The 23048-nt window shown below is 50.9% G+C and overlaps 6 protein-coding genes and 2 pseudogenes across 6 annotated transcripts; 2 read left to right on the top strand and 6 right to left on the bottom strand.

Annotated features, from left to right (window-relative positions):
• Nucleotides 1–832: 832 nt before the first annotated feature.
• Nucleotides 833–2221, bottom strand: SAPIO_CDS8238 (uncharacterized protein; the record flags this gene model as incomplete). Its single annotated transcript, XM_016789918.1, has 4 exons — nucleotides 833–1251; nucleotides 1343–1407; nucleotides 1501–1964; nucleotides 2045–2221. The coding sequence occupies 4 exons, from the start codon at nucleotides 2219–2221 to the stop codon at nucleotides 833–835; spliced, it is 1125 nt and encodes a 374-aa protein (XP_016640181.1).
• A 3766-nt stretch (nucleotides 2222–5987) lies between these two features.
• Nucleotides 5988–6518, bottom strand: SAPIO_CDS8237 (annotated as a pseudogene; the record flags this gene model as incomplete).
• A 1231-nt stretch (nucleotides 6519–7749) lies between these two features.
• Nucleotides 7750–8923, bottom strand: SAPIO_CDS8236 (Uncharacterized protein; the record flags this gene model as incomplete). Its single annotated transcript, XM_016789917.1, has 3 exons — nucleotides 7750–7783; nucleotides 7839–7995; nucleotides 8086–8923. 3 exons carry the CDS (start codon nucleotides 8921–8923, stop codon nucleotides 7750–7752), a joined length of 1029 nt encoding a protein of 342 aa, XP_016640180.1.
• A 1952-nt stretch (nucleotides 8924–10875) lies between these two features.
• Nucleotides 10876–11929, top strand: SAPIO_CDS8235 (Uncharacterized protein; the record flags this gene model as incomplete). Its single annotated transcript, XM_016789916.1, has 2 exons — nucleotides 10876–11514; nucleotides 11576–11929. The coding sequence occupies 2 exons, from the start codon at nucleotides 10876–10878 to the stop codon at nucleotides 11927–11929; spliced, it is 993 nt and encodes a 330-aa protein (XP_016640179.1).
• A 1152-nt stretch (nucleotides 11930–13081) lies between these two features.
• On the bottom strand, nucleotides 13082–15098 carry SAPIO_CDS8234 (uncharacterized protein; the record flags this gene model as incomplete). Its single annotated transcript, XM_016789915.1, has 4 exons — nucleotides 13082–13612; nucleotides 13686–14012; nucleotides 14082–14713; nucleotides 14789–15098. 4 exons carry the CDS (start codon nucleotides 15096–15098, stop codon nucleotides 13082–13084), a joined length of 1800 nt encoding a protein of 599 aa, XP_016640178.1.
• A 1653-nt stretch (nucleotides 15099–16751) lies between these two features.
• Nucleotides 16752–17144, bottom strand: SAPIO_CDS8233 (annotated as a pseudogene; the record flags this gene model as incomplete).
• A 1930-nt stretch (nucleotides 17145–19074) lies between these two features.
• SAPIO_CDS8232 (uncharacterized protein) lies at nucleotides 19075–20257 on the top strand (the record flags this gene model as incomplete). Its single annotated transcript, XM_016789914.1, has 5 exons — nucleotides 19075–19157; nucleotides 19227–19346; nucleotides 19430–19630; nucleotides 19697–19861; nucleotides 19921–20257. The coding sequence occupies 5 exons, from the start codon at nucleotides 19075–19077 to the stop codon at nucleotides 20255–20257; spliced, it is 906 nt and encodes a 301-aa protein (XP_016640177.1).
• A 502-nt stretch (nucleotides 20258–20759) lies between these two features.
• SAPIO_CDS8231 (uncharacterized protein) lies at nucleotides 20760–21089 on the bottom strand (the record flags this gene model as incomplete). Its single annotated transcript, XM_016789913.1, has 2 exons — nucleotides 20760–20809; nucleotides 20864–21089. The coding sequence occupies 2 exons, from the start codon at nucleotides 21087–21089 to the stop codon at nucleotides 20760–20762; spliced, it is 276 nt and encodes a 91-aa protein (XP_016640176.1).
• Between the last annotated feature and the right edge of the window lie 1959 nt (nucleotides 21090–23048).

Raw genomic sequence — 23048 nt, 5'->3', positions numbered from 1 at the left:
CCGATTTGCCTCAACCAGGTTATAACCCGAGGCAACATGCTTCGTACGGACTAAAAATTAACACCAATGTTATGTTATGTCGCCGATAATACGAAGTACTCCTCGGCCATTCGAAGCTTCCTGTTGTTCCACGTCGGAGTTTGGTAGGGCACTTCGTATTTGCTCACGCCTTGCTTGCTGGAAGGTACGGAGTACTGTACTCCGTAGGGTCTTGCAGGGAGTTGAAGAGACAATGGATCTAATTGCAACCCTGTACGGGAGGCTGATATCGAAAGGCTGGTCTCGCACGACGTGTGGGGCCATGGATGTCTCAGTAGCCCACGTCCCGAAGCTGAGAGAACGGGCCGCAGAAGCGCACCCTTGACGAGGAGTCAGCATTAGCCATTCTACACGATGATGAGTTATGGTAGCGGTAAGAACCGGCGCCGCCGATTGGGGAGGTTGCGAGCGAAGGCGACATTACCGGGCTCGAGGGGTACGAATATGTGGAGGTATTAAGAGATTGAGTTTCCGGGACGCTGATTTGTTTTGCTACCACGGCACTATAGATCTGATTGTTGCTTGCTCGCTAGTCTTATATTCCACTTCTACTGAATTTAGCTGACGACCATGGCTTCTGAACCGAGGCGTCGCCTCAATCGAGCTCGATAGCGGGCCATATTAGCCTTGGGAGCTACCAGCTGATTCAACAGTCGGAGTCGGGACGGTCCTCATAGCCCGGAGAGAGCTCGCCCATATTTACACTTCTCTCTATCATGCACACACCGCTGTGTTTGCCCATGCCTTCTCCCCCCCTCCCCCCCGGTCTTCGCCCAGGCGAAAATGATATGGATTAGGCCAAACGATTAAGAGTCCTCATTTCGAAGTCATCTCCGTTGTGCCCGTCATCAAGACTAGCATCGGAGAATTGAATCCTAACCTCAGTCGTCTGGACGATTCCCCTGCTCGACTCTTTCCTTTCTTTCCTTTCGCCCCCCTCCAGAATACTTTTTCCACTTTCGCCATCCCCGCCCACGGGGCTATGTATTATAACATTTTGTATAGCGGAGTCAACGGCAGTGCTATTTCCCCCGGTGACCGATGTTCCCTTGCGACGTCTCTTGGTGTTGTTGTTGGAGAAGCTATAGTAGTGGCCCGTAGTGGCAGCGGCAGCGACGTCACGGATAAGCACGCGAAGGACGGGGATTGAGGCGGCCATGATAGTCGTGGCAACTTCGGCATTGCCCCAGATGAGGAGATCCACTCCGTCGTCTGATATTAACCAGAGATGGGTTAGTTTCCGTCGTCCAAAAGCAAGGAGCTCCATTTGAGAGATGGGAAATAGGAGTGATGAGTAACTAACAAGTGAAGTCCCCGGTTGCTAGACTGGGGATCGAAACACTCTTCATGACCGATGTGACGGCAGCGCTGAGAACAAGTTGACTATTGTTAGCCACTATCCGCTTCTACCGGCGTGAATCGTGCGTAGCTGGAAGGAGCGGATGTCCGATGCCAACTCACAAAATTCCCAGACTCATAGCCACGCTAATACCAATCTTCTCCTTGGTATCCATCTTCAAGCCCCAGATCATTTTCCACGGTAATATCGCCAATACCAGGTCCATGGCTGCCGAATATGCACCAGCGAAGGTGCTGAAATTGACAAACACATCTGAGCTGACACAATTTGTCTGGCCGGGTGACGTACACGTCGTCCATGTGAAGACGGCGACAATGGCCATCATGGAGCTGATGGTAGCTATGACGAACCAAATGACGTACCGAGGCCAGCCAATGGTGATGCGGAGTAGCGTAAGGGCGAATGAGTCTTTACTCAATATGACGCCGATAATGGCGAATGTGCCTGCAAAGTTACTGGCGAGACCCATACTGGGCAAGTCCTCGGGCTTGATAAACATAATATGTTTGCCGAAGCCCTTCCCAATATTGATGGCAGAGCAGATGGTGTCTCCTAGGAGAAGAACCTATTGAAACCCGCATCAGCCATTACGAACATGAAGGAGGAGAGGCGAATACCAGACGACAAGGCAATGCCAGAACTTACCCATGAGGCAATCAATAAGTTGTCGTCCCACCAAAGCCCGCGGTGCCTCAGAAATTTGCAGTATACCCTGAGAGCTAGGAAAAGACCGGACAATGCTATGAGGAGCCAGATAACGATCTGCACTTTCTTGCTGCGGTCTTTGGACGCCAGCTCCGCCGGGAACCCGGAATTGGCCATTTGGGGCGGATGCAATATCGCCAAATAGGGAGGGACGCGGGCGGTTGTCGACCAGATTCGGTTGGAGGAACGGTCTGCTGAAGACTGCGGGACGGATCTCTCGACCGTTGGACACCAGATGAAATTCAACGATCCAAGATATTGATTGTTTCAGAGAAACATGAAATGCTCTCCAAAGGCATCGAATTTGAATGAACCCGGACTATTGGGATACCCATTGCCTAGGTAAAACCGTCCGGACCATGGTTTATATAAAATGAAAGAAAACAGAAGATCGAGACGGAATGGTAGATCCGAAAGGCGGGGATGAGAAAAGGCTTTCGCATTTACTCCTGGAAACAGAATAGACTAGTTTAGCTAAGTAGGGGAAAAATTTCCTGAAAGAGCAGGCCTTATCTAGCCTGGTGTAGATAGCACAGGGACGGAGTTCAGTAGTCATGGGGGTGAGTTGACGTTGGCTTCATACACAAAGCCGTATCCCAGCCTAGTGCAAGGCCTTAAGGCATTCTGATCGAATTGGTCTACACACATAGCGCCGGCGAGGGGGAACGTGCGTTCGAACTAGATGTAATTGCATCGCAAGCAGGGGTTTGAGGAAAGGGGTGTACCTCGCGTCCGTCCCGGCAGTCCCGCGCCTCTGGTTCGAACCCTGCATACGGAAAATATAGGAAAAGCAAGTTTTAAATCCCTTATCGAGGTGACCTGTCACGGTGTTTAAATATCGCGGGGTGGGTTGGAGGTCTACCCAGTCATATTGTCTGGACATTTGGGATACACGGGCTGCCCGGAGGGCTAGATTAATCATGGTCAAACACGGCAACAATGGTATTCCTCAGATGTCTAGGCCATCGTGTTTGCTAGGATTATGGCAGGGGAGAGGCTCAGCTCCACATTGAGGATTGCCTATCCCAGTCACACTCGAATGAATAATGCTAGACCACCCACCCGCCTACGAAGTAGAAAGGGTAATTTGATTGACCGGTACCGGGGACCCATCGCATCCATCGGCCATTTTCAGAGAGATTTTGCCTCTCGTGGCCTTACATCCTTAATACGTACATTGTAGAACTCCTCACTCGTGGGATCTATACAGCGGTTGGTGGTGATGCTCGAGACGTTGCCTTCGGGGTGGGGTTGGAGGATCGCCGTTGTAACCCGTACACCTACTTCCTTAGTTTCATCCGCAACTCGATCCCAAGTCCTTGGTTAGGGTTCTTCGGGGACTCACGCTAAACTATACAAAGTAAGCTCAACCAAGGCATAAATTGACACCCTCGCCACCCAAGCCCCGATTTCTCAGACCTGAGATCCGATTCGACGGGGATAGAGATCAACAAGTCCTGCTAACCCTCAGGCCTCAGGGAATGTGGAGGTTTTGGTCATGCTAATTTTGAATTTGGTGTAATAATCTACTTGTGTATCGCCCAGCCCCGCGTTCGCCCCCAAAAGACACAGACCACCACGGCGCACACGGCCATACTTTAAGAATGTACTTGACCAATGGCGAAACTTCAATTGATCGGTTTCTAACACGCCCACCCGGCTTCGTTGATTTACGAAGTATATCAGTGGGGACTTTGTAAAGCGGGTTGCCTAAACGGCATTTGTCGTGGGTCTCTTGTTACAGTATGCGAGTGCTTGCGATTACTTGCTACGAACGTGGTGCGGGATACATCAAACGGTCAGTTTTACCATGCCCACTACGCGCCGGTCTCGTCCACACTGCGGAAATGTTTTCGAATTGAACATTGAACATGGAAATTTTACTTCTTGCGCCCTTCAAAGCCTGCCAGATTTCCGCGGGTCCCCACTCCTCGCGGAATCAACGACAATAAGGGCCGTTTTGTAATTGCCACTGAATTGTTAGGATGAAATGCAGACTTATTCCACTCTTTGGTAGAAAGGGCAGGCAGGTCACCTCGATCAAACGACACTTCTGGAACGTATGTATAGACAGCGCAACGTAAATTTAAATCTAATTCTTTTGTAGATATGTGGTCTATTAAAGTAGGAGTTGCCCGGCCGTCCTCATTTTAGGATACCTTCCAGCTCGAGAATGAAGAAGATGTCACATTTCTCTCACGTATAGGCGCGAGATGCGGCATCTGCCAAAGCATATGCCAACCTCTAATAGATCGGACACAACACTCCGTGAAGCCACATCTATTATCGTGTGCTGCCGTTCGTTCCGCAGTAAGCGGGCGGACCAAGTTCCTTCGTTTTTTTCTTCGTCTTTTTTTCTCTCTTTTTTTAGATTAGTTACATCTAAGTCTTATACTGTATATACACTAACCTCGTCGTGCCCCGATCAACACGCACACTACTCCACGAATCGAGATTACTCGGAGCGTTTCAAAGGCAGATCGCAATTTCTCTCGCGGCTCCGAAGGCTGATGTGGCTAATCACGGACTCGGACAGCACCTTAATGGAGTACACGGGCTTGTTAATTGTTCAAGCGATTTACTAAGAGGTGCCGAGGTATGGACTGAACGTTCGGCGGGATGAGATAATCTTCACGAAGCCACCAAGATTAGAAGACCGCACTCTTTCAACCCCTCTTCAATTACATCAAAGCTAACCACCTGGGTTACCGAGATTCAGTCGAGAATACAAAGTACCAAATACTTCATTCGATCCCCGACTAGCGCTTTGAGGGCCTGGTTTCCAGGGGGCAAATCAGGTATTTCCACCACTAGTTCCCCAATAGATCGATCGATCTCCGCGGCGCTCGGACTAGGGCGGTTGGGTCAGGCCTACTCCGTATTGCTGAGCCAGCTTCTCGGTACTTGACATTATTATCAATTGATGTGTTAGTTTTTGCCACCCAAGTGGCAGGGCACTTACGGAGTATATCAAGTATATCACATGCATCTCCCACGAGTCAAAGGTGCCAGCCGGCTGGCTTATACCTTGTGGAGCCTCCCTTCCCAAGACTATCCATGACATATTTAATTAAGAAACTCAGTCCGGCAAACTCAGTTCCGGAGGCAATTACGTTACGCTTCAATGGGGTAGTTGGACTGTGACCGGCCTTTGTTCTTATCCGTAATGAGGATTTGGGTTTTTCATCGGCTACTTGATTCCTGGGGCGGCCAAAGTACACAGGAAATCCAAGCTGCCGCATTTTCCCCTTTAGTGGAAGAGGCCGGCAACCAACGTCCTCGCTTTCCGAGACTCTGTTTCTGGGGCGAACCTGTGGCTCCATTTGAAGAATGCGGGGCGGTTGCTAGTACGTATCTGAGCAGAGAATCCGCCGCAAAAGGAGAAGCCGAAGAGCTTGTATAAGCGTAGCAATAATAGCCTATCTTCGAAGATCACAAGAACCCATTGTCTGAGAGGTGCTACAAACGCTTGTGCTAGGCTGTTCCAAGAGGCTTGGAAGATTTCTCGGGAGGAACTCCCCACGTAAAGGCGAACTGTAGGGAGTATTTCTCCCAGTTTTGTTTAATACGTAGTAAGCCTCTTGTCAATGACATACTGTAATGACACTGACTATTGGGTGGCTGCTGGGGGGCTCTTATTTGGCAGGAGTGATATGTCCAAGGATGCTTCCCCCTTGTCTGCTGTTCTGAGCGAAAACGATTGTGTGAGGGATGCAAATAGAAACAAGTCGAGATTTGAAACTATAGCCACATTTCAACCTCATTGCCCTCTAGCCAATGCGTAACATTGTAGCACTGAATGAAACCCAAGTACATAGAATAATTACCCCTCACCAGCGATTAGCACTCTGCAAAAAGCCGGTACAACCACCGACCTTCAAATCTAGCGACATCCTGTGGCTCGGTTCGACAAGCACTGAGTGGTGCAGATGGCACGGCCACCAAGCCGCAAGCCTCGCACCAGGCCCGAGTTACCGCGCGCCATCACGCATTGATTCAAAACCCTCTCGGCACCGGGAATGAGATCCCCTTGGGTCAGGCCCGAGACAACATCAGACCAGCTAGCGCAGCACTGGCTTCCGTTCTGGTTCAGGCAAACAGACCGTGGGCTGTCACCGACAATAACGGCTGCGTTACTGCGAAGGCTTCCGATGAGCTGCAGACAGGAATTTGTACTAGGGCTGTTACTTCCGTTGCACTCGACATTGCTTTCGCCGCATTGGCGTGGCTGCAGCGCACGGCTGGCGAGATCTCCGGGCGGGTACCCGTAAAACGTCAAGACAGCGCCGTCGGGCAGGACCTCGGAGCTGAGAGCGACCAGGTCGCTCTCACTGTTCTCGACCGGGATTCCCTGGGCTTGATGGACGCCCAGAGTAAGGACAAAGGCAACAACAATTTTTCGGAGAAAGACCATGGCGAACGGTTTCTATGCGTGTACTATTTTCTATAAGTGTGTTATAATGAAGATTCTATGTTAAAAAAATTAAAAATTAAAAAAAAAAAAGCCTAAAGGGGTAGGCTCACATGTGAAAATATCAAGTTGATGTTTATCAAGGGATCAGCAAGAAGACTCCTGCGTTCTCTGGTGCATATATAAGGAGCAATATATTCTCTGGTGAGGGACTCTAGTAGGCTTTGGGACGGACTCTCGTGGGCATTTTCGCTCCTTTATACTTTTCTTCTGGCTACTTTATTCTTTTGAACTCCTGATCTTAAGCGGACCATTGCCCCGTGGGGTCTGTCGAGAGGTATGCTGGTCGCATCAAGTAAAGCCAAGCCAATTCATCCAGGCTAGGAAAATCTCGTAAGCTTACACCGACGCCTCGTGAGCTTCGTACTGGCTGAGAGAAAGCTCGCTGTTGTATTTGTGATCAGTGGAATAGCCGACCCAAACAATTCGAATTTTCCAACCATGGATCTTGATTGTGAAAAGTGCCATGCAGTCAGCAAGGGTACGCGAATAATCAGCAAGTACGATCCCGCTTCTCGGACGAAAATACTGCGGCTTCGTCCGTTCCGTCTTACATCCGGAGGCGTTGAAGATGGTTCGTCCGTCGCCAGGCCTCGTCTCATCATAACCTAAATCTGATACGTCTGCACTTTGACCTTCCCAAGGCGTAATAGCAGGATCACGGGGTCGTTTACGATTCGGAATTCGAGTCAATTCACATCCGGATCGGGAAACTTTAGTTGGAAAGAAACGTATTACGAATCACTAACTATAGAAACTACGCTGTATTCTCCTCTATAAACAGGATAGCCGTGGCAGAAGTGATATTCGGGGCCACTTCTTTTGGATTTTATGATTCGAGTATTGTTGCGCTCTGGCTTTTCTTCCACTTGCTACAATATCTCACCCTTGATCGACTTGAACAATTCTCGCTTTAGCGTACAACCTTATGGATTGGGTTGAAGAGGCCCATCGGCCTTTCACGCTAATACGAATAGAAAGAAGGAATCAGATAGCATTAGAAAAGGGTAACGTATATTCATTTCCTTCAACTCCAGGTTTGAACCTCATCAATGACCCCAAGAAGATCCCCCAAAATTATCGTGTTTCATGCTAGTCATCGTCATCTTTGTAGACTCTTGCTCCAAAGCACCTTCTAGAACCTATTGGTCCTTGTCTGCAGGCACATAGTCGTTCATTCTTCCGGTTTCTGTCCATAGACAACATAGCTGCCAAATCGTCAGCTAGGAGCACAAGTGTAAGATCAAATATCAGGCATCTTACATTGGCCAATATGCATGAATCTTGAGGTCTCTCAGGTCCCGACGGACAAACGCAAGAGTGACATCGAGTTCTTCCTTGGTCCAACCGAGAACCCTGGTATACACGGCAGCACTGAGGCCCTCGAGGCCCGAATCAATATTTTCAAGGGTCCACGCCCCTAGGAGTTTTTAGTCCAAGTAAACCAGGTCAAGGTTAATGCACAGAGAGACGGCCTGGGAGAGTAAAGCCCCAAAAAGAGGTTTCTTACCTAGTTCCTTGAATTTGGGGTCTTTTGGCCACGTATTCTGAGGCCACTTGAATACGCGCTGTGTGACATTCTGAAAGCCCTGTGCTTCAAGCTGCTTTTTATACTCAAAGGCGCCGTCGAAGGGTCGGCCAATTTTCCGAGTACCGTCCAGAAGTTCCGTGACCCAGGTGGACAAATGCGTATCCTTCGTCGTACCATCATCAGAAGTGACGGGACAGATGTCACAAAGTTCGATCCAGCCGCCGGGGTTGAGATTGTCGTACGCCTGCTTGAAGAACTTGGGCCAGTCCGCGAAGGCGGCCGTCATCATGCGACTGTAGATAAAGTCAAACTTGGTATTAAAGGTCCAGTTATCTTCAAGATCGTCAATTTGGAACGAAACATTGGGCGGAATGAAGGGACTCTGGGTGGGGCTGAGGTCGACACCAATCACGGACGTATCGGGATGCTCATCCGCGAAGTCCGTAGCCCAGAGACCCGTCCCGGTGCCGACATCCAGAACATGTCGTAACTGATGCCCGTCGCGGCCCGCCGGACTGAGGTAAAGATTATTGTTGAACGTTAGGAGGAACAGGTGATGTTGCAGGTCGAGGCGCTCGTTCTCGGCGGCATCATTAGGTATCACATATTTACCATCCTTATACGCATGGTAGGTTCGGCCATTCTCTTGGCGATAACGCAGAATACTGGTAGTTATCGAGGCAGTTGAGTCTTGGCCAACGCGGAGGAAGGACTCGAATGCTGAATCTTGGTCGTCTCTAGTATCAACGTCGATCGTCTCAGGTTGAGCTACAAGAGAGCGGTCGTTCGTGTCAACTGGGGGGCTTGGGCTAGCCATCTTGAGTCGGCGTCTGTTTTGAGAAGGGGATGATCTGCGATTTTGTGAGCCTTAGTGAGCTACAGTGTACACGCAGCAAGCGATCTTCCTTGTCAGGAATCAGGATGGTGAAGGTGCCATGTCACATATCGATGCCTCGGCCTATGAGACAAATTGTGGTGCTTTCATGACCCCACATCTTCCCAACAAGGATCTTGAGGGACTTTCGTCGAAGAGGTCTGAGGATGCCAATCACGAATGCTGCCCTTGCACGTGATATCACTTGGCGTTCATCACTTCTCCTGAACCCTAACGGCTGCGCATTGGGCTCTCATCTCTCACAGAGATGCGGCGTTAATGACGGGATTTCTTCATATCGTTCGGTCATGTAAGTCGGAGGTTATCGTCTTTGCGATTCTGGGATGGGAGCCATTGGGAATGTGGTATGATATCCGCCGCAAAACGAGTTGCTAGTTTAGTTCCCGCCTCCTTAGTCCTTGCTTAGCGTCGCATGATGCGTAGGGGCAGGGCTGGTCCACCAGCTCTCTAGCTCTCTGAGATCTTTCGCGCCTGGGTCCTAGATATTCTTCAATCAACGGGCGTGAATAATTCCTGAGGAAGGTTGTTCAAAAAAGCGGTCCAGAGTCCATGGCTCTCCGCGACCGAAGAACTAATGGCCGGCGTTCACTGCCGTCGAGGACGCAGTGGAGAATCAACGGTGCGTCAACCAAGAAATCTAACATAGGAAGCTGGTTGGTGCTGATGCAGTGCTCAGATGCGATTGGCTTGTGCCTTGAACCAATTGTGCAGGGTCAGTGTTCTCAAAACACACAACCCACGGCTTTTTGTACTATTTTAGCGTCATCTTTGTGTTTCATTTTCAGGATGCCCCGTTTCTAAGATGATGTGGTGGTGGCCCACTCGGACGGCTAGACAAAGTACGACAGAGTCTTTCCCGTTGCTACACAGTTAACTTCTGTATCTCAACTCGAGATTCATATCAAAGGATGCCGGGCGACTGTGGTCGGGAGCAAAATGATAGCATTGAAGTGACAAGCGCCTGGTTGGAAAAGGAACATTCCCGGAGAGTTAGAGTGGAGATGTAACGGTGACTGACCATCAAGAAAAGTGATCTACAGGCGTCGAGATCGCCTAGATTTTTCGGGGGTGATCGTCGATAACCCTTAATGTAACCCTACCACTTCGGGCCCTAAGACTCCCGCGAGGCCGCCCTGCAAACCTCGTCCGAGCCCTAAAACTTCGTATCCAAGCTTCACACGAAGCACAGGCGCTCCGTGGACCCATGCTCTGGTCGTCTCCGACGAATCCTGGTTTGCTCTAGACCTCGAAGATCTAGAAGCTCCATTCCAGGGATTCTTATTGTTTTTCCCTCCTCGGGCAAACAACAAAAGTACTAGGGGACCGGGCGCGGGAGTTCGTAGATCTCGGTTTTGAAACGGATGCACTGCCCGTCTCTCGGCTTTCACCACGCAGGACTCGCCGCACTTGGGGTACAGCCACGGTGCTGGAGAAGATGCGATTGGCCGCCTCCCCTGTGAGTCCCGAGCCTCAGCTCCATCGTTCGTTAAGCTATGATTTGTAAACTACGTTTCAAGTGCCTGGTGTAGCTATTTTCGACACCTGAGCTTCGGAGCAAGAACTAAACACGAACGTGAGACGAGCGTCGAGATCGTGAAGCGCGGCCTTGCTGCCATGTTCTGGGCCATTTCTAGGAAGAGCAACGATGTATAAAAAGTCAAGCTTCCCCCCTCAGTTCTGGCTTCCTTCCCCTTCCTCATCACGCTCCCCAGAACATCAAGCGCAGGCTCCTTCCTTCTCCCGTTTTCCTACGTCCTTTTTTCCTTTCACTTTCGCTTCTCAACACTAAAGCCCAGGCGGCTCTTTCAGTCTAATTTACTCTGCTTCTCGGCCATTTTTTTTTTCTTGTCATTTCCACTACTCAAACGTTCAACATGCACTACTCACTCCCTCTCGTTGCTGCCCTGGCCAGCATTGCCTCGGCCCACGGCGTCGTGACCTCCATCCAGGGCGCCAACGGCGTCTCCATGCCCGGCCTCTCCATCGCTGATGGTACCCCTCGTGACTGCAGCACCAACAGCTGTGGTTCCCAAGCCGACACCTCCATCATCCGAGACCGCGAGATTAACTCCGGTGAATGCGGCCCTCTCGGTCGCACCCAGGGCAACGGCCCCGTCTCGGCCGAGACCATGATTCGCAACTTCATGGGCGAGGGCGCCGCCCCAAGGAACGATGGCGCCAGCGAGTCCGTCGGCGTCGAGGATGACATCCCCAACAACATCAACCAGAGGAAGAGGCACCAGAGGCGCCAACTCGGTGGTGTTCTCGGCGGCCTTGTTAATGACTTGACTGGCACCGGCCAGGACAGCAAGGGCGGCGCTCTCGGTGGTCTTCTTGGCGGCTTGACTGGTGGTGGCAATGGCGCTACTGGAATCGGCGGCCTCCTTGGTGGAGGTGGCGATAAGAGCAATGGCCCTCCTGAGTCGAGCGTTGCTGCCAGCGCTGGAGTTGGTGCCACCGAGGGTCTTCCTACCTGTGCCGATGATGGTACCATCACCATGACTTACCGCCAGGTATGTTAACTCCAACCTTACCCGCCCTTAAAGTGTCTCAGAAAGGCTAACAGTCAAATAGATCAACCAGGATGGTGCTGGCCCTCTCAGGGCCTCTGTCGACGGCACCTCCGGCGGCACTGACGCCAACGCCTTCCAGACCGCCGAGGTCACCCAGGATGTCCCAGGCCTCGGTATCCAGGGTCTCTCCCTCGCCACCAACACTGAATTCCCTCTCAAGGTCCGCATGCCCGAGGGCATGACCTGCGACGCCACTGTCGCCGGTGTCGAAAACGTCTGCGTCGTTCGTGTCCGCAACGGTGCTGCTGCTGGTCCCTTTGGCGGATCTGCTGCCTTCACCCAGTCTCCTGCCGCGAGGAAGCGAGCTATTGCTTTCAGGCTCAAGAAGCGGATGGAATTCAATAACCGCTCTTAAGTGGATAGTCCATATTGCTAGAGATTGCGGTTTATTCGAGGAACAAAATTGCGAAATAGGGAAGCTAGTGTTAGTTATATTGTCGATAGATTTGACGATCTCGCCGTAGTGGTTCATTTGTCTTGGAAAAATGGCCGCGACAGTTGCAGTTGTATAATAGCTTTGAATTTTATCCTATTTTTCCATCTGATCATCATCACTGCTTTGCCTCGATCTTTTCGCGACGATGCGGCTTGTTCGTTCTTTCGAACGATTCGCTGTCGAGGCAGGAGTTCCGTTCTGGTCGAGCCTTCCTTGATTCCTCCAGTCGGCTAAGGGACATCGTCTGCAGCTCCTCGACCCCAGGGCAAGATACCCGGACTTGACAGTAGACCTCAATAAGCGGCCCCCCTCTAAGGCCCACCCATTACCGTAGGAAACGAAATCTGACCGAACGCTACGTATCAGAAGCCTCCCATACCCCTAGATGAGATGGGTGTGAGGCTTCTGCATCACAATTGATACCTCCTGTCTGAGCTGAATCAATATGCTTGGGTTTCGTTTCCCCTCGCGGGCGGACACGCGACCAAACGAGGATGCCGAGGTTCGCGACAAAAGCGGGGAGAAAAGGTGCCTGCGTAGTTAGAGTCAACGTGGACTCGGGGGCATGATGGGGTCGAACTTCGAGGAAACGAAGGAGATTTTATGGAAGAAAAAAAGTGACAATGGAGGGAATTCAGGCCGAGGTGGGTCGCGGCTTGATAGGGAGTCAAATGATTTGGCTCGAGTAAAAATCTCGGGCCGTCCTTCCCAGTCCAGAATCCCAGATCCGTCAGATTGTAGGTGCCCGAAGACTAAGCCTCACGAGACCGTCTCTAATTGATAAGATGGTTTCAAACTAAAAAGTCTTTGCTATTGGGGAGCTATCGCCAGACCTTGTCCACCTCTTGGAATTAGTGCAGATTATGAGTAGTGGTTACGAACAAGGTTGTCTAGAAATACAAGGCCTAGAATCGGAAAAGAATTCAGGCAGAGGGGATGGAAAAGAAAGTAAGGCAGAAGAAACAAGCCAAGCACAGAAAAACAAAAAACCAGAAGACCTAAACCGAACCAAAAGCAACAAATGCAAATCCCTAATCTAAAAGACACCCTTTATCCATGAAAAGACGAAATTCAAGCATCAACCGGCGCCGCAACAATGCTGAACTGACCACCAGCACCACTCCACGTCAACTTCTTTCCCTTCACGCGCTCCTTGGGAATCTGCTGGAATGTATCGATGTCATCGTACGAGCCAAGACCGAGCTGGCCCTGGGTTCCGAATCCAGTACTGTAGGCGACACCCTCGGAGTTGACGATGATGGTGTGCTCCGTACCGCAGCCGACGTGGACGGCGGAGCCAACCTCTGGGACCTCAGTGGGCCGGAGGCAGATACGGGGCTTCTCGCGATCATCGAGACGGACGAGCTTGGGGTCCTTGATCTGGGCATCAGTGAACTTAATGCCGAGCTGGCCACCGTCGATACGGCCCCAGATATAGCACTTGCCGTCCTGGGTAACGGCGGCAGAATGATGGGCACCGCCGCCTAGGGAGGTGACGTTCTTGCCCGAAAGCGAAGCGACCTTCATCGGAGTGGAAACAGCGCCGTTGTCCTTTCCAGCTGTCTTCGCGTAACCGGTCTGGCCAAAGCTGTTCAAACCCCACTGCAATGGCTCGGGTTAGCACATGCCCATCGAGAAATGGGAAATGGGGAAGAGGGACGAAATCCAAACGTACCGACCAGACGTTATCGTGGGTATCGACGACGAAGCTATGGAAGTGGCCGGACGAGATGTACTTGGCCTTGCCCTCCAGCGTGTGAATGGGCTGTGGCATGAAGGCCCTGGTGCGCTGTCGCCGGGAGGCGACGCGGCGGCCGAGCTGACTCTGCTCACCAACCCCCCAGGCATAGGCAGTGCCGTGGCTATCAAGAGCGAGAGCGTGATTCGCTCCACATGTAATCTGGACAACGTCCGTGAGGCCAGGGATAAGAATTGGCGTTGGCTGCACCTTAATCTCGTTGCCTTCTTCGTCGAATCCGAACATTTTATCGCCCTTGCTGTCCTAGTACGCGAGTTTCGTGTTAGAATCAAGTTGGCGAGAAGCTTAGGGAACAGTCAAATTTCAACTCACGGTAAAAGTACCCCAGCCATAAACGCGGCCGTCCTCGGTGAGAGCTAAACTGCAACTATCGCCGGCGGCGACCTGGGTGAAGACGGTACCCTTGGGGAACACGTTCGAGGGGATGGCGGTGGGAGTGGACTCTTTGGGATTCAAATCTCCCGTCTCGGAATCATCATCCGAACCCTCATCGGCATCGCGCAAACCACCTTCCCAGTTGGTGTCGCGGCCGAGAGCACCGTTGTCGTTGACACCCCAGGTGACAATCTTGTTATCCTTGGTCAGGGCAATCGTGTGCATACCTCCGCAGAAAATATCAACAACGTGAAAGCTCTTCGCGTCGCCCGTGTTGAGGGCAGGAATGAGACGCGGTCGCGTCGCCTCAGTCTTGACAGGGCCGAGACCAAGCTCGCCATTCTCGCCAGTTCCGAACACGAAAATATCGAGCACTTGAGCAGGCGTCTTGTTCAGAGGACCAGCTGGCACAACAACTTCCTCAACCTCATGCTTGACGGCACGGGCTCGCTTCGTAGGACGGCCAGCGGGGGCTAGATTCTCTTTATCTTCTTCCTCCTCGGGGGAGGCTGCCTTTCGCTTCTTCGACGCGGCGGGCTTCTCGGGGGCGGGCTTCGCCTTAGGGGGTGCTATCGAGCATGACGCGCGTCAGCAAATGATCACAGACCGAAATGGGGCAGCGACCTAAGAATCAATTGACTTACCAACAGGTTTGGCCTTCGCAGCGGTGGCTGTCTTGGTTGGCTTGGCCACCTTGGTTACCTTGGTTACCTTGGACGTGGTGGTCTTGGTGATCTTGGATGGCGCCGCCTTGGTGGTCGCGGATTTAGTGGCGGCGGCTTTCGACGTCGCCGTCTTCGTAGCAGCCGCCTTCGTAGGGGTCTTTGCCGTAGCTTTTGTAGTAGATTTGATAGTGGAGGCCTTGGCCTTCGTGGTAGTGACAGACGCTTTCGTCGTCGTAGATTTCTTGCCAGAGGCCTGGGCAGCCTTGGCGGCAGGTTTCTTCGGAGGCATTTTGGTCAAGAGAACGTGACGAGGGCAGTTTCTGATGCTTAGATCGTTGGTTCTTTGGATAGAGAAGACACGGGGGAAGATGGAAAGAGGGTTTGATATGAATCGAGAATGGTGTAGTTTGCGCGTGTGGTGGTTGTGTTGTGTGCGAGGAAAAGATTTCAAGCTCTAGAAAAGCTGTGCACTTCCTGTCGTGTTGGGTCCAGCTGTTTTTTTCCCTCCCGAAAGGAGTGAAGTACTGATGTAGAAAAGATACTAGCTTCTTGCGTCGGACGCGCTGGTGCCCAATCAGCTCACTTTGTGGGCTTCGTGGTCACTCACGTTTTTGGGTTTAGTGGCATGACAATTGCACTGGAGTGGTGACGAGGCCGGTCTGCCAAGGGAGGATATGCCTCAGGGTAGGTTGTATTGGTAGTTATTTTCAATGTTGCCAATTGAGGTGACTTTGAATCGGTCTCAGGGTTCAATCGAGTCTTTTATTGATGGATCAATTGATGTTAAGACCAGAAGAGATCCCAATCAATACGATGCTGCAGGGGAAGAGGGTCTGCCAGGTACTTCTGCCAGGTGTTCCGTGTTCCCGCCAGGTGCTCCGCCGATATTTTGCCCAGCCCTGACCATGACCTCACTCAGCCAGGGAGGGGAGGACCGCCCAGGAGGCACCAGTGGACTCATGGTACCGCAGCTGAGAAGAAGGTTGTACTCCAACCAAAATCCCGCGCGTGGGTTTTTGGGGACAAGCCTTCATACGCGTCGCGCATGGCGTCGATCAAAGCTTGACTCGATTACCTTAGTTCACTACGAAGTGAGTTAGACTGTCAGAGCTTCGACGTGATCTCGAAAGGCACTTGTACTATAATCATACAATCGAGTTTCGTCATCTGAGATCCCGACCTTGAGGTATTATTTCGCGGTCGCGTTAAGTCGCCCACGTTCATAATTCCGTATTGCTTTTCTCCCAATTTCTTTTCTTATTTTTAATGGGACGCGATTGAAAGAACAAGAACAGTCAACAGTCATGGAGAGCGGATGACTCCTCGGCTCCGTGACTTCGCCAGGACCCACGGATTGGATCGCAACGACTCTCCCTTTCTCGATCCTGGGATCAATCGCGGGAAAAAATTAAAAATTAAAAATTAAAAATTTAAAAAAATAAAAAAAAAAATTAAAAAAAAAAAAAAATTAAAAAAACCGGTATTCCGCCACAACTCTCCCGATTTTACGCCAGTAAATTTTGTATTATTATTTTATTTGTTTATTTTATTTTCCTTCCCTTCTTCTTGCCTTTCCTTGATTTTTTTCTTCTTTTTTTCGGGAAGGTGGAATCACGAAGACGAAGTACTTCACTCATCGAGTCACCGGAACAGGAACGTTTCGGGGCGTCTTGAGTCTACATTCGGTCAATTTTTAGGGATTTGCCGAAGGATTTGGTCGTTATATACATTGAACAAGGCCAAGTGATAATGTTCAAAAGAAGTCTTGACGAAGAGTACATTGCTGCATATCCCGGATATGCCTTCGGGGTCCATCAATCCACCCAGACTGTCAAAAGTCCTGATTCGAACGGGGCAATTTGTTCTGTTCGGATAATCCACGTTAGTTACCCTCCGTGACCTCCCCATAAAATCCCTAGTGATGCACTCACATTCTCGAAATCTATGGCTGAGCGGGAGCCCCCTCGTCAGGATTATCAGGCTCAAGATCCCCGTTGTCTGCGGGCTGGTCGGGAACGACGAGACCTTCGAAGCAGTCGATGTCGTTGAAAAGGTAAGGGCTGGAATCCATGACGGTCACGTTGTCTTCCACCGGAACGTCATAAAGCAAGCAGGTACCGTCGCCGAAAGCGAGACTCCTGCATCCCTCGGTGGACGCGCAGAGCTGGGCGCAGTCCTGGATGTCGGCTGTCACCTCCTCATCTTGACGGGCGATGAAGGCAGGATTGGTTCCCTTGTCGTAGCCGATGACCTCGCAGTTAGACTCCTCCTGCTCCTGGGCAGTGGCGGTGGCGATGAATGCCACGAGCAACGTGAGCGTGGCGTAGGAGCGCATGGTGGCAGATGGCAGAGTTTTTGATTTGATCTTTCTCGAGTCTCAGATGTCCGGCGAGAGAAGAAAGAAAAACGGATCGGGATTGAGGATTGTCAGGAACTTGGAAAGAGCACTCCAGGACATGGAGGGGGAATCTGGAATGGATATTTATTTATCTCGCTTCTCACCTCCGCTCCGGACCTCATCATCTCCGTTATTCTAGTACAGGCCGAAGAGCCTTCGCTGGGGAAAGTTCCGTGCTTCCCTCGGGTAATAATGAAAACTGGCAACCTTGATGTCAATGAATCCGGAATCCATGACTCGCTCTGTTACCGGATAATCAATTCCACTTCCTGTTCTGATCTACACATATTTTAATATGGTTGAATGGGCGAATTACGCAGTCGGTGTCTTTTGTCAGGAACCACGGCTGTTAATCGCCAGGACGGAACCACATTTCCTCTTGCTACTTTTACGCTTCGGCACGGGGATCTAATTATTGGACACTCACACGTCAAATTCTATACATGCTCCCAAGGCTCGAACGGCGACGGCAAACTTGGCGCCGCAGACTGGAGGCGCCTTGCCCTAACTGCGCCACCCCTAGGGGCAGGCACAAAAGGAAGAGCAAGATCGGCCTCCTTCACCTCATTCGGAAGTCACCATTGCGTTTCTGTGGATCCTACCTTGGAGCAATTCTTGCTTTCGGCGTGCGGGGGTTTCGGCACCAAGTTATTTCGCATAGAGTAGATGACGAAGCCGGCGACCGGCGATCCCGCCACCAACATATATTCGACAACCCGGATATATGACCCTTATAGCGCGGCCCTTCTAACTCTTACAAGAGGCAAAGACGAAAACGGCTAGATCGGGCGGCGAAAAGTATGTGCGCTTCCCTTCTGTCATCTTCCGTCTCATATAACTTCCGGTATATTGCCAAGGCTAAGTAGATTAAGAACGCGGCCGAAGTTTCGAGATCGACGAAAAGGCACGCAAGTCTCATTCCCCCATAATAGTCTGACATCTCCCCCAAACGAAATCAAATGGGACGGGGATCGCCCGGCCGTCAGTCACCTTTTACCGAGATGAGGGCGGGAAAACCAGGTCGGACCCCACGCTGCTGGATCTCTGACTACAGTTGAGAACAAAAAAGAGTATCACATTAACATCTATTATAAGCGGCCCCTCAGGCAGGTCCTTAAGCTCGCTCTTGGAGCGCTATATTCCATTCGCTCGTCTGTCGAGGATCGGCAGATGTGGGTCTTCTAGAACCTTGGTGGCCACCGCAGAGCAAATTGAACCCGTATCAAACACGAATATGACAATCAAGAGTCAAAGCGACCCAGCTCGGTATATTCTTTTCCGACGCGGCAGTTCGAATGGAGCTAGAGTAAGGCTGCCTGATGTAGCTCAAAGAGACACGGCCAGGCACACATGTTCAAACTGAATATACTCACCCGAGAATATCACGTCTTGTTTTGGTCACTGTCATTAGCCTGAGTAAGGTGGGAGCTGATCCGTCAAGAAATGTGCACCTCAAGCGGTGGGCAAGAGTCCATGGTCTATCAAAATATAAAGGTCTGTCGGTTTGTTTTATCGAGAATGCTCTTTAAATCGGCTAACATTGTCAGAGATCTCGGCGCAGCGAGGCTCGTTCGGCAAGGATACTACCCACAGTGTCCAAGTCATCCTGGTGTATGAAACTATTAAAGAAAAATGAAGTAGTGTTGATGCGTGGCAATAAAACACACCTACTTCTTCATTGTGTAGTTATGACGAAAGGCACAACTTCCCGTACCGCCCCCGCCCCCTAGATTCTCCTAAAAACAATAGAATTCACTCCGTACGGGTTCTTTCGTCGTCGTGCCAGCCGTCATGGCATTTCTCATTGCCAAATCCAGTCAGCACTGCAGTCTTCATTACATTGAATCTTGCAGCAAATCTTGCAGCAATGTCCGACAAATCTGCTTCTCAGGCCGGGGAGAAGGGGAAGTTTCAACCCGTCTCGTATAAACAATCTCAAAGCCTTCCAGGGTATGTTGCGAAACGAATTGATCCTCAGTTACTCGTTTGGGCGGCTTGAATTAACATCGTTTAATCTAGTCTTGAGCGGGAGATGAAGCCGACGAGCGAATCCACGGCACTTGAGGGAAGTGGAGAGTTCCACGAATATGCAGCGGCTGGAAAGTTGAAGGACCGCAAGGCCATCATCACAGGCGGAGAGTAAGTAGAATTGTGTATGAATCAATATGCGGAATCTCGAACCTGGCATGCGACTGGCCTAACTGCTTCCATTTGTCTTCCAGCTCCGGAATTGGTCGAGCTGTTGCCGTTCTTTTCGCTCGCGAAGGTGCCGACATCAGCATCGTATATCTCCCAGAAGAGCAACCTGATGCTGAAGATACAAAGAAAATGGTGGAGAAGGAGGGCCGACAGTGCTTGTTGATAGCGGGGGACCTTATGGACAACAGAAATTGCCAGAATGCTGTGTCAAAGCATGTCGAAACGTGGGTGTTCTATCTGATCCTTATGGAGGATGAAAGTCGAAGCTGATGGCTCTCTTACGAATTCAGATACGGCGAGGTTAACATTCTGGTGAACAATGCCGCGAAGCAGATCAAGTGTCCAGACTTCGCGGATATCGACCTCGAAAACGTGGAGAGCACGTTCCGAAGCAATGTCCTCCAAATGTTTGCCATGACCAAGTATTCCATTCCACATATGCCCCGGGGCTCAGCGTAAGTGTCCGAGCTACAATCGTATTGACTCCACTCATCATACTAACGATTAGGATTAGTATCATCAACACGACCTCAACGGTGGCTTTCCGAGGCACACCCTCCATGGTCGACTACTCCGCCACCAAAGGCGCTATCGTCTCTTTCACTAGGGCACTGGCCCAGAACCTCCTTCCCAAAGGCATTCGCGTCAACGCTGTGGCTCCAGGGCCGGTCCACACGCCACTTCAGCCCGCTTCCCGGTCTGCCGAGGAGATGGAAATCTTTGGTTCGAAGTCCAAGGTCGGCAGGGTTGGCCAGCCGAGTGAGGTCGCGCCAAGTTTTGTGTTCCTAGGATCTAGGGACTCAGAGCTGTATTATGGCCAGGTCCTCAAAGCCTTCCCTATCGGGGATTGAATCATTGGCTTTGTGTATATTCTGTCCTGTAGATTAGGTGCCAGTAAGAAGGTATAAGGTAGACTGCCTGAAAGACAAGATGTTTGGTAAAATCAGCCAAGTGCATACATAGAAATGATCCCTAGTTTCTTCTATGATCTCTAGTTTCAAACCGGTGCAATTGTCCGCAGTACCCACCCCCTTCCATATTCTTCCACATAACAGCCAGCTTCCATGGGAAATAAGACGAAGGACAGCTATATTCTCCGTCAAGATGTATCGTTGCGGTTCGAGTCTCACACTACAGCATCGTCTAGATCAAAGCCATAGATTGTTTATTAATCAAGACTGTAGCTATCCACCCTCTGTCCTTCACCGTGACTGGGATTATCCAACAGCATACCCAAGTGGCACCGGTTCTTTCAGCCGCTCCATGTACAACCCCGGTCTTGTCCTTCTCCTACCCGACTGTGCTTCCATCCGTAATCGTGGTCACCTCATGGCTGTTTGCTGAGATGGCCGCTTACCCAAGGACATCGGCGCAGATCTGCTCGACCTCGAGGAGGACATTGACTGGAATATACCGTTAGCACCTTGTCAAAGACTGGAGGAGAGGTATTAACGTACGGGCGGGGATAAGACCACCGCAAGCAGCAACAACACAGTCAGTAGCGGCAGCGCGGATAGCAGCCATGTTGGCGGGCTGGCAACCGCAGGCCCAGTCGCCAACGTTGCAGTCGCTGGCAGCGACAGTAGCCTCGTCGAGGCAGACCTGAGCCTTACCGCCGCATTGGGTGATCACCTGGGCCGAGGTGGCCGCGGCGAGAGTGAGAGTGGCGATGGAGAACTTCATTTTGAAGGTGCTTTGGAGGGTTCTTGAGAACAGAAGATGTAAGGTGCTTTGAATGCTTGACTGAGAAGTTGTGGAAGTCTTTGGTTGAGTAGAGAGAAGAAGAGAGAGGAAGAGAGAGGGTAGAATTGTGTCTTTATATACGCGAAGATGACCACCGGAAACACCTTTCCTCGGCCCACATGCCTCGAAATATCTTGCGACCTCGCCGACTACACGACGACGTAGCAAAATGGGAAGAGTCCATCGATGGTCTGGGGATATGCGTCAACGTGTAATCTTAGCTGAGTATTACAGGGGTTGTGGAGAGCCGTCAATACATCATGTGGACGGTGTCCGCTGGCGCCGGCATTTCTTCACGACCATGCCCCTGTTTCCCCAGACTATAATTTGCTGTTTTGTTAATACTTGGCTCTCTGTTTTCTAATTCGGCCTTATGCTGTGTATGCTCTTCTCCGTAGTAGAGTATAAGTCATAGACTCCCGTCTCGACAGGAGTAGAGGCTCAGTATTCTCATCGCTATATCACTTTGGATAATAGCCCACACCGCGTTGTACCCCATTGACTTTTCGGACAGGCTAGTTCAATGGGCGTACGGTGAAGTTGCAATTCAGCAAGAAAATGCACATGCCAATCCGTTATTGAAGTTCTTGACGACTTCCGAGGCTCGAGGACGGACGTGCCTGGGCCCTGGCCCCAAAAGTCCTGCCGTTGGCGTCACATCCTAACTCCTTGAACGGGCAGGTCATATTAATAGAGATGCTATAGGTGAAAGGGCGAAGCGGCCTTTCATGAAGTGTGGTTCGCATAGCTGTCGGCTAAGCGGGGAATGAGAAACCTGGGGAAATGCGGGATTGGAGGAGAACCTGCAGCCCAATTTCGTGTTTACTGAGCAAGATCCTCTTTCCACTAGCTCATTCCCCGCGATTGTGCCCATGCTCTGCATTGAGGCGGGAGCTATAACAGCTGGTGATAAACGCCACAATCTCCATCTTGCTGTGGGGTACTGACACCCAAGGCGGACTCACCTTCTTAAAACGGGGTGGGATCCTACAGCACGATGGCACGGGCGTTCTGGCGTTTCTTCGATGGCAATCAGTTGTGTAGTATTCGGCTGCGCCCTAGTCAGAATACAACCTCATCGGGGGACCACATAAGGCCAACCTCCCTGTGTGTAAGGGACAGTTACGAGTCATGAACACGACGACATTCAATGAATGACTTCCTAGCAAACGAGGATTGTCAATAAAATTAACAACTCCGTGCATAGGCACCTGACGTAGACGTGCTCTCATGCAGTAAACATCATTGGCTAAGAATCTCTAGACGGTTTAACAGTCAACTGAACGATACATAAATCGGGCCCATTGAGGGATAATAGTGTCGAGTATCTAGTTTCGACCAAAGCTCGAGAGTTGTCCAGACATTCAGCTGATAGTTCCCTTCCAGCGGCTGGAACAAGAAATCGCTGATATAAGTTGCTGGATAACTGGCTCACTGAGGAAATATACGTATGATCCTACGTTTACGTACTGCGAGTGTGAGAAACAAGTGTATTGTGTCATTGGTTTCATCAAAGTTCTTTAGCTACCCGACAAATGGAGGTCTTTTGTGTTTACTGCTACGTTCCTCTGACACAATATATGTGAGGCATTTTTGAAATTGACTCGGATACAGGATTTCCGATTCTGACAACTCTGGAAGTTCGGCGAGAGCAAACGGGGAGGGCGAATGGTCCCGGCCTTCATTCCTCTCCACTCTCTCCGGCCTCTCCCGAGACCCACCACATGGGTACTGGCTGTGGTCCCACGCCCCATCTTCAGGACAAGGTATAGCTGTCAGCTTTTCGATAAATGACAAGTGCTTACTTTTCTCCTTCTCTCCCTGTGACTCTTTCGACTCGGGGTTAGAAAATAGAGAAACAACAAGCGGCACGCTCTTCAGCCACAGCCAAATTCGCCC

The sequence above is a fragment of the Scedosporium apiospermum genome (assembly GCF_000732125.1).
Source record: "Scedosporium apiospermum strain IHEM 14462 chromosome Unknown SEQ_SAPIO_0121, whole genome shotgun sequence".
Classification (NCBI taxonomy): Eukaryota; Fungi; Ascomycota; class Sordariomycetes; order Microascales; family Microascaceae; genus Scedosporium; species Scedosporium apiospermum.
This window is presented reverse-complemented; position numbering and strand designations above follow the sequence as displayed.